The 11,142-nt window shown below is 37.7% G+C and overlaps 1 protein-coding gene across 5 annotated transcripts in view; it reads right to left on the minus strand.

The window, feature by feature from the left end:
• Positions 1 to 11,142, minus strand: part of RABEP1 (rabaptin, RAB GTPase binding effector protein 1) — a 102,185-nt gene that overhangs the window by 40,345 nt on the left and 50,698 nt on the right. For all 5 annotated transcript variants that reach the window (XM_015569219.1, XM_015569220.1, XM_015569218.1 and 2 more), the window contains 3 exons: positions 9,200 to 9,319; positions 4,401 to 4,536; positions 1,029 to 1,207 (listed from right to left, as the gene is read on the minus strand). In XM_015569219.1, the coding sequence (XP_015424705.1) occupies positions 1,029 to 1,207; positions 4,401 to 4,536; positions 9,200 to 9,319 (435 nt within the window). The remainder of the gene's footprint in view (positions 1 to 1,028; positions 1,208 to 4,400; positions 4,537 to 9,199; positions 9,320 to 11,142) is intronic.

Below are 11,142 nucleotides of genomic sequence, written 5' to 3' on the forward strand. Positions count from 1 at the left end.
TATAAGAGAATTAGGGACATAGAAAGGAAATGGACTGTCTATTCTTGGTGGGGAAAGGGGTGTGGGAGATGCGGGAAGAGACTGGACAAAAATCGTGCACCTATGGATGAAGACAGTGGGTGGGAGTGAGGGCGGATGGTGGGGCGGGAACTGGGAGGAGGGGAGTTATGGGGGGAAAAGAGGAACAAATGTAATAATCTGAACAATAAAGATTTAATTAAAAAAAAGGATTAAATCAATTACAGTATATCCATGCTACCAGCTAACGAGAGACAGATCTCTGATGTGAAAATATATATGAGATAATGCTTCTGAGAAAAGTAAGTTATAAAATAAGTATTTATACTGTGATATTAGCTGTAGGAAACAAAGTTCTAAACATACACTAATAAATACACGACATGGTCTGGAGACTATCTTCCAAACTGATTACTCCTGATTTAAAAGTGGCTACTTCTGGGAAGGGAGGTGTGGGAGAGAAGTCAAGAGACATCATTTTTACTTCGTTACTTTATATTTGTAATTTTGCTTTGTACTTAAAAACAAAATATTTTTAACATGAGGACTTGTATAATTTTTAAATCATAAGAAGCAAACAGGATCTTTGGTATGCAGCACTCTAGACACCTGTCTTTACATATCACTCAGCCTCTCCATCCCACCCTGTCACCTTCTAAAAAGGCTTTTAGAGCAATTTCATGCACGACCTGGCCTGGATTAACATACTTCAAAAGCCCTAGGGAAAGTGGACAGAACTATAGAGAAATAATTTCTCAGAAATATGCACAGTTGCACACTGCAGTCTGTGTAGCAGATCATTTCTAACCATGTTTTTCCTCCAGGTAAGGCCATTTCTAAAGTTGAAAAACAAAATTCCTCAAATGCACCTATGTTTTTTGAAATGGCATACATCACTTTATTTCAGGATTAAGTCAGTTTCTAATATACATAAAATAATGAAGTAACATGTGAATGAGTGAGGATGCATTATCAACAAAGCAAGCAAGTCCCATAAAAATGCTACTCACCTGATCTTTCTTTTTCAGTTCTTCAACTTGTCGGAGCTGTTCTGAAGTTAGCACAATCTCCATTCTCTGCATGTCCCTCATCAGCAAACGCTGAGATTCCAGAAACTGGTCATTAGCCTTCTGCCACGTATGTTTTAACTGATTGTGTTGTTGTCGCTCTTGCTCCAAAAGATGGCAAACTGTAAGAATCCCCCAATCAAAAACCCTGAATTTCAATGGTAGGCAAGACAGTATTTCCCAAATTTCTTTGACAAAAAAATCTTTGTCACAGTGCCACTCACAAAGCAAGTGTTCTAGGGCAGCAGTTGCCAACCTTTCGGACCTCATGGACCACCAGTGATCCTTTGTGAACCACTAGTTGGCGACTGCTGTTCTAGGGAATACACTTGGAAAAGCATTGCTCTCAAGGTCAAAGGTTTAGTAACCACTCGTAAATCTGTTACCCAGGAATCCTTCTTGAGCCCATTTAGTTTTGACCTCTCAGGCTAAGTCAAAGAATCTTTGTAAATGCTTGTGTTATTGATACACATCAGTTCAACCTAAGCAAGAAACCTAAGAGACAACTCATATTTCTGACTTTTCCTGCCTGAGAAGCCTACTAATGGAACAGAAGCCTACTAACGCTGCCTCCTGTGCAATATGACACAGCCATTTTCTGCCTTAGATCAACCATCGTAACTTAGACAACTACAACAGCAGTCCCTTTGTTATTCTTCGTGCCATTAGTCTTATACCCTCTCTATTCTATCCTCCACCCTGCTATTAAATTGAACTTTCTAAAATGCAAAATTAATATGATCACTTGCAAGTTTAAAATCCTTCAGTGAAGCCAGGTATAAAGGCCATACATTGTATCATCCTATTTATATAGAAATCCAGAATAGGCAAATGTATAGAGATAGAAAGTAGGTTAGTGGCTGCTAGGGGCTGGGAGGGAGGAGAGAATAGGGGATGTCTGGCAATGGATATAGAATTTTGGGGGGAATAAAATAAATGTTCTGAAATTAGAACTGTACACTTTAAAACAGTGAACTTCATGGCATGCAAATTACATCTCAATAAAGTTGTTATTTAAGAAAAAAGATTTTAAACCCTTCAGAGGCTCCTTTCTGTCCACAGGATAAAATCTGAAATCTCTGTGGCGTGGCCCACGCCTACCTCTCCTGTTTCACATTTTGCATGCTATACCTCTTCTGATGAACCACACTTACTTCCTTATCTTGCTGTAGCTGTACCACATGCAAATGACCTCAAATGTTATGTTCATCATTGACAAATATCTACTTTTCTTGCAAAACTCCACTTAAGAACAACTTCTTTGGCCCTAGCTGATTTGGCTCAGTGGATGGAGCATCAGCCTGCGGACTGAAGGGTCCTAGGTTTGATTGCAGTCAAGGGCACATGCCTGGGTTGTGGGCTTGATCCCCAGTAGGGGGTGTGCAGGAGGCAGCCAATCAGTGATTCTCATCATTGATGCTTTTATCTCTCCCTCTCCCTTCCTCTCTGAAATAATAAAAATAAAAAAATTTTTAAAGAAAGAACAACTTCTTTAAAGAAGCCTATTTATGGCACTGCTGCCTCCTAACACACCTCCAATCCTAGCACCTCTGATATGCAATTGCACTAACTTGGTTGTACTGTATATCTAATTCCACCAATTTAGGCTGTTGTTACCAATTTAGGTTGCTGCTTAAACTTTTTCATCTTTTCATTCAAATACTATTTTTTGGTAGGTTTCAGTATGGAAATTTACTCTATCCACATACTTATTTTAGTGAAACTTCTCAGATACTTCTCCAGATATATTAGGAAAGTCTGTCAGTCTTATACTATTTCTGGAAGGGTTGGAGCACATAGTTTAAATAGCAATTCCCTTTTTTTTTTTTTTTTTAACATCCTTTCAGAATTTGGATGTCTTTTTCACTGCAGCAGCACATTTGAAAAATGTTTCCTGAAAGCCAAAGACTTGCTCAAACTTTGGGTTATTTTCATAACATTTTATGAAGTAATTCTGTACACTTATATAATTTCAGCTTTCCACTATTTAGGGAAAAAATACTAACTCATATGCAAACCTAAATTATTTACGGAAGAGTATATGTTTCACAGCATTTGATATATGTAAAAGTATTCACTGTAGGACTCTATCAATATAGTCCTAAACCTGCATATTAAAATGTGTTAGTAGCATAACCTGCAACAAATGTAAGATTTCAATAGAGTGCATATAGTTGGATGAGGGGAAAAAATTAGATCTTTACTTTCACTAACCTCTAACTGCAATTTATCATTTCCTTCAATTATGAAATGTAGGCAACCAACCACAGTAAATATAATACCTATGACTTGATCACCAACAGAAGCCACAAATATCTTAATATGTATATAACATTTATGCTCATCACTACTTCAAAATTATAAGTTGTTAGATCTGCTGCTAGACCTTGTTATTTAATGCATTATTGCAATAGCACATTTATTACTATACCATATATAGTTGGTTTCTTGTAATCCTACGTATTTTATGGATTAAATACATTATTCTGAAAGGGCTTCATAAAATTTCCAAGAGTCCATGACACAAAAAAGTTAAGAACCCCAGGTGTATAGACTCAGAAGAATTAAAGACAAAAGTATATTTTTAGTTAAATGAGGAAAAGATGATCCTTCTTCCTCTGTCCTGGGAAAACAGTCAATTTCTGCATCTCTTCTCTGCTACCAAACTAGTGAAATCAAAATTGTCCCTTATAAATAGGAATGTTACTAAAGAACACCAGAATACATTATTTATATACATCACTTTTGCTAATCCATCTCTATCAAAATGGATTGAGGGCAAAAATAGTTTAAGCAGAAGTTCCCAGCCCTGTTATCTTTCAGCCAAGAGCTCATGCCCTGTGATGTTATCACTGGGTCCTGTAAGAAAGAGAAGCCACTAATGATCTAAGTATCTTTAGTAGACCTCAAATCTCCAGATTTTCATAAGAATATTCAAACCAACTGCGAAAGCTTAAATTAAATCACTAATATATTGGAATAGTATTTTAAGATTTGTTATTGTTTTGTTCATCAATATCACAGTTCTCTTAGAAACTAAGATTAAAAAATACATAGGATATGCCCTAACCAGTTTGGCTCAGTGGATAGAGCGTCAACCTGTGGACTGAAGGGTCCCAGGTTCGATTTCGGTCAAGGACATATACCTTGGTTGCGGGTACATCCCCAGTAGGGGGTGTGCAGGAGGCAGCTGATCAATGTTTCTCTCTCACTGATGTTTCTAACTCTCTATCCCTCTCCCTTCCTCTCTGCAAAAAATCAATAAAATATATTTTAGAAAATTTTTTTAAAAAAACACATAGGATATATATTTACCTTCATGCAATTCTTTTCGCAGTTTCTCAGCATCTTCCTGTAGAACGGATTTCTGAGTATTTAAAACAGCTACGTACATCTCTAGGTCAGTCCTACAAGATTTCTCAGCCTCCAGATAATGATTCAGTTCTTTAACCTGAAAGAAGATACATTCTATTAAACTACACTTATATAGATAATTGGGAAAATAACTAATAGCCTACAATCAAACCACAAGAGTAAATATACAATTGAGATTACACATAAGTTTTGTATTTTCTTTTCAAAAAGGTAGTTCCAATTTGTATTACCAGAGCAACAAATACATATGTTCATTTTACCTTATACTCACTAGCATCAGGCTGTTTTTATTTTAGACAGTAGTTACTTTCTAAAGTTAGAAATAGTACCATACCCTTATAAGTTTGCTTTTCTTTGATTTCTAATGAGATAATTACAAATGCATTAATGTATAAAAAGGAGACATCTTCAGAGGCACATATATTCATGGAAGGAAAAAAGAGGAAGTCATGAGGGGGAAAATAACTGGTCTTATACCATAACAAACACAAACATGAAGGCAAATACAGAATACTTTTAAAAATCACAACTTTTAAATAAAGATGCTTTACTTCTGCTAGTAATCAACTATATTGTTCAAATGTTAACAACTTAGTCTAAATCTGAAATAGTTATAACCAAAATAAAATGCAATCTTGCCATAGAAAGTGATTATAGAATCACCTGTTTCACCCTTAGAGACTGTCCATTCATTAGCCTTTAGCTAACTTCCATGTGGCATTACAAATCATTTTTCTAACCATTATGTCTAATTTAATTTTCAAGGTCATTATCATGCCTTTCATCTTCACACTTCTTCAAACATGAAATAGCTGACTGATCTGTTTTCAGTTATCTTTACTCCTAGATACTCATTCAATACAGTAATACTGGTCACAGAATTAAGATAATTATTTAAAGCTGCCATTTGATGCTTCACTGGAGGTTGTCAGCCAGTCAGAAAGATACTAACCAAGCATGACAAAGTGCTGACTGTTGTGAGGCATTTTCCTATTACCTGGAGAGAATAATTGTTCAGTTGATCGTAAAAGAGTCAATGCAGCAGCTACAAAATAGTAGTATATACCACTAACTCTACCAGTTATTACTTCTTAGAACAAATATTTGACTCAATTAACATTAAATTTCTAACATTCAAAGGCTATTGAGCAGCACTCTGGGAAAATAGTGGCAATGGTGGAACAGTACATGAATTTCCTTGAATTCCACATGTCCTAACAGAGTTAACTAAAATTAGAAAACAAGCCCTAGCTGGTGGCTGGGTTGGGCATCATTTGCCAGTTGGATTTCCAGTCAAGTAGGTAGGGGGGCGCGCAGGAGGCAGCCAATCCAACTTTCCCACTCACATCGATGTTTCTTGCTCTCTCCCTCTCCCTTCTTCTCTCTCTAAAAATCAATTTTAAAAAATCTTTACAAAAATAAAATAACAGCCCAGACGGTGTGGCTCAGTCAACTGATGATTTTCTCTCCTTTCCTCTCCCTGAAATCAATAAAAATGTATTTTTTAAAAAACTAACAAAACCAAAAACACATGGATATCTAAAACAAAACAAAACCAAGTGATAAACAGAAGGTGGGGACAAACCACTGAAAGCTACCTATATGGACTTATGTGGTATCATCATCTATGCAAGAGAAAGTAACAAGAACCCCCTAACAGTCAACTGGGGCTCCAACTTGGCACAGAAGCTAGAACTGGGAAAAGTTCAAAACACTCAAACAGGGAGTGAACACAACACATTTTTTTTTTTAAGAGACAGAGGGAAGAAGAGAGAGAGATAGAAACATCAATGAGAAACATCATCAATCGGCTGCCTCCTGCACGCCCCCCACTGGGGACTGAGCTAGAAACCTGGGCATGTGACATGACTGAGAATTGAACCAGTGACTTTTGGTTCCTGGATCAACACTCAACTGGTGAGCCACACTGGCCAGGCTGAACACAACAAATTTGTAATGTAATCTGGCTAGGGTAAAATGGTATCATTTTCACTTACATTTCCCTGATTTCTAGTGAAGTTCAATATTTTTTCACATTCTTTGACTATTGTGATTTCCTCTTTTGTGAATTGCTTGTTCATATTCTTATTTCTCTACTGAGCCATTTGTCACTTGTGGGATAGGCAATTTTTATTAAGCTTGGATACTATTCTTTTGTCAGGTATTTGAGGTATAGATAGATAACTTCTAACTCTATAGCTCTTCAACTTTGGGTGTGACATTTTTAAAAAAGAAGTTTTATATTCTAAGGTATGCAAATTTGTCAATCATTTCTTTCACAAACAATATTTTTGTCTTATTTAAGAAATGTTTTTGTCCCCCAAATAACATTCTCTTTATTTAACATAGGAAAGTTTTAAAGATTTACTTTTCACTCTTATGGCTTTTAATTCATTAAAGTTATTTGTAAAGTGTGAGGTAGAAAGTTTATTTCATTAATTCCATATTTATAACTAATTATTTTAAAAGCCTATTTGTTAACAACCCTTTCGTTTCCCATTGATTTGTAATGCCACATGTCATATATCAAATTTTCATATATGAGTCTATTTCTGGGTTCTCTAGTCTGTTTCACTGGTCTATTTTTTTTTCCCTAAATCAATAACAAACTACCTTAATTACAGTAGCTTTACTATGTGTTAATATCTGGTAGGTAGGGCAAGTCTCCTCACCTTACCTTCTTAGAATTTTGCTGGATATATTTCTGATCCTTTGCTTGTCTGTATGAATTCTAGAATCTACTCACCAAGTTTCTTATTGGATTTTTTAGTGGAATTCTGAATTTATAGATTATTTTTCGGATAAACTGTCCGCTTGTTTTGGTTGTCACAAGGTAGTTTTATTTACTTGCAGTAAGTAAAGGAGACAGGAGATTCACATTCAAAGCTCTGTCTCCCCGAATAAGAAGCCTTAGCCATTCCTTATATATACACTGTTTGGTTAATTATACATTGATTTCTTCTTTGCAGTTGGTTACATTTTTCATTGAGCTCCTGTTAAGCTCATCCTGTTTACAACTGCATCTGCAAAATATTCCATGACAACCTAAGGCTCCTAAGTATATGCCTGCTTTACATTACATTAACTTTTCATTAAGGAACACACATGTATTCAGATCTTCATTTTTAATACAGGGTGGGGCAAAAGTACATTTACAACTGTGTGTACAAAGAAAGTTTACTCTTGTACTAGAGACCCGGTGCATGAAAATTCATGCACTAGAAGCGGGGGATTCCTCAGCCAGCCCTGCCCCCTCTCACAGTCCAGGAGCCCTCAGGGGCAAGAGGCGACCTGGTGATCAGGGGTAGGCGACACCCCCATCACACCTCTGCTGCTGCCACTGCTGGTAGCACAAGCCTCAGGTGTCCCGGTGGGGCTGAAAGGACTGGGGGACTCCAGCAGGGCTGAGAGAACTGGGCGCCGCCTCTTGTGGCTACGGGCACTGCCATCTTTGTGACGGTGTGATGGTCAATTTGCATTATTCTGTCTTTATTAGATAGAATTATTATTATTAATTATTGTATTACTAGAGGCCTGTTGCACAAAGAGATTCGTGCAATAGGCCTTCCTTTCCCCTGGCTGCTGGCACGGGTTTTCCTCCGGCACCCGGCACCCAGGTCTTTGCTCTGTCGCTGCTCTGGCCCCTGGGCTGTCAGGCTTAGCTCCACTGCTTGGAGCCTACATATGCAAATTAACTGCCATCTTTATTAATTTGCATATTCTCCCAATTGGCTGGTTAGCGTAGCGAAGGTAGTCAATTTTCATGTGTGTCTATTATTAGGTAAGATTTTCCGTACAACCAACTATAAACCTACTTCTGCTCCACCCTAGGCATTCCATAAAGATCTTGCCCATTTTTGTTTAGATGTATTCTAGGTAAATTATATACAATAGTTCCCCATATCTGTGAGGGTACATTCCAAGACCCCTAGTGGATGTCTGAAACCAAGGATAGTATTGAACAATATACATAGTATATTTTTTCCTATACATACATACATATACTTTGTAGCTTCTCTTTGGCATATCTAAATTGTTAGCATCATTACTGTTGTCTTTTGGGGCCATTATTAATTAAAATAAGGGTTACTGGAACTTAAGCACTGTTATACCGCAGTGTGATACTGAAAACTGAGACAACTACTAAGTGACTAACAGGCAGGTAACTGATACAGCATGGATATGCTGGACAAAGGGACCATTCACATCCTGGGCATGACAGAGTGGGAAGATGTGTGATTTTATCACCTCAGAACAACACACAATTTCATCACCGAAGAACAGTATTGACCTATGAATCAGGAGGTCACGGTTTAATTCCTGGCCAGGATACATGGCCAGGTTGCGGGCTCGATTCCCAGGGTGGGGCGTACAGGAGGCAGCCGATCAATGATTCTCTTTCATCATTGGTGTGTTTTTTTTCCTCTCTCCCTTCCTCTCTGAAATCAATAAAATATATATATTTTTTAAAAAGAAACTGAATGAGATCAGGTCTCATTCTGATAAGAAAATAAACACTAACTTTGTAACAAAGCAGCACCAACATCACTATTGTGATTATTTATAATACTACGAGGACAAAATCATGTCCTGGCATTTTTTTGCATTTTAAAGAAAGTGAGATTCTCAAGATAAATAGTCTAAATTACAGTTTTTACCCTTTTAGTGATTCTAACTTTGCCCTTGGCATTAAAGTAGCATCTTGGGTTTTAAGTAAATGAATAATAATGTTTCACAACCTTTGAGGCTTCCAGCTCTTTAACCTTGTCTTCAGCCTCTGTCAGTTTATCTTTCAAAGCTGCAATTTCCTTCTCCATGGGCATCACAACAGACCGAAGCTTTTCAGCATCTTCTTGGGCCTACGGTTAAAAAAGAATTAAATACTTCAACTTATTGACTTATTTCTTTTCTAAGAAATGACCCACCCACTTGTTAAAATTAGTATAATAAATAAGTCTTGAAGCACTCACAAAAATGAACCATATCTAATTTTAAATGTCAAGTCATAATCATAGTTTTGCATGTATTCCATCTAGAATTTGGAAGAAAATGAATTCACCATGACACTTGAGTTTTTAATTAATTAATTAAGTTGGAAAATATTCTATGTATAAAAGGAAATACACACAATATTTTTTTATAATTCTGGTTACTAAATTAATGAAACCATAATTTTTTACAACTAGTGAAAAGACTATTTTTTAAACACTAAAAAAATAGAACAATGTATTTTCTAAAATATTAGAAAATTATGTTGCTATCGAAAGGCTTTCATCCGGTTATTTAAACAGAGAAGTTTAAATCTTTTTACTTTTGACATTTAAATGAAACAAACCCAAAGAATGACATCTAAAAATATTGTGCTATTTTGCATCCTTCATTCTTAAATACATGGATTAAAAGGAAACAAGATCCATAAACTAGTTAACTGGTGAGAAACTTACATATCTATAAATATAAAAGGCTAAGCGACCGGCCAACTAGCCAACCGGCCGGTAGCTATGACACATACTGACCACCAGGGGGCAGACACTCAACGCGGGAGCTGCCGAGCTGCGGTGACTTAGCAGCAGTTTTCGGGTGATGCACCCCGGAACCAGAGAAGGAGGAGCCAAATTTCTCATGATTCCTCTTGCAATCTGGGACCATAGGAGGAGCCAATTTCTCATGATTCCTCTTGCAATCTGGGACCACTCGGTGGAGCCCAATCTCCACAAGCCAGGCCAAGGGACCCCACCTGCTGGAGGGACCCCAACTCACTCTGCAGATGCCCTTCGAGCCACGGCATAGGCCCAGGTGCGGCCGGCAGGGGAGGGACCATGGGAGGTTGGCTCCAGGGTGTGTCCAGACCATCTCGCCCAGTCCCACCCCACCAGCCACCACTAGGACCGTCTGCATTAATTAGTCCCTGCACCAGAGAGACTAATTAATTTCCTTTCAATGCGCACAAATCTGTGTACCGGGACACTAGTATATATATAAACTGGAATAAAGGCAGAAAGTTGGCTGTTTTCCTCGTCTATACATATCAAAGGGTAATATGCAAAGTGTCCCCTCAGGAGTTCGACCAGGAGACTGGGATTTCGATCGCTCGCTATGACGTACACTGACTATCAGAGGGCAGCATGGAATGAGGAAGGCCCCTACCAGCAGCTGACAGCCAGGGAAGGGAGGACCCAGCTGGCAGGCAGAAGGAAGGTCCTGGCCAGCAGCCGGAAGCCCTCGATTAGCCCTGATCCCCAGACAGGCCTAGGGACCCTAACCATGCATGAATTTCATGCACCAAGTCTCTAGCAGTAAAAAGAAAAAGTAACCTTATTCACTAAATATTATATATGCCCAAATGTGAGTGGAGATTTTTTTCCCTAGACTACATTTCTCAGATAAGAGAAGGATTCAATTTTTTTCCAGTATTTATAGTCATTTCATCATTTATCTTATTTCATACTAAGTCCTATTTGGAAGGCATGTAAATTTAATTACCTTCAGTCAAGACTAATTGGTGATAGAGGTCAGCTAATAAAAATCGGCAGGAAAAAGCCAAGAAGCGCAGAGAACCCCAAACAAAAGGAATCCAAAGAGGACCACACCAAGACACATCATAATTAAAATGCCAAGAGCAAAAGACAAAGAGAGACTCTTAAAAGCAGCAAGAGAAAGAAACTCAGTTACCTACAAGGGA

The sequence above is a fragment of the Myotis davidii genome, unplaced genomic scaffold, assembly GCF_000327345.1.
Source record: "Myotis davidii unplaced genomic scaffold, ASM32734v1 scaffold925, whole genome shotgun sequence".
Lineage (NCBI taxonomy): Eukaryota > Metazoa > Chordata > Mammalia > Chiroptera > Vespertilionidae > Myotis > Myotis davidii.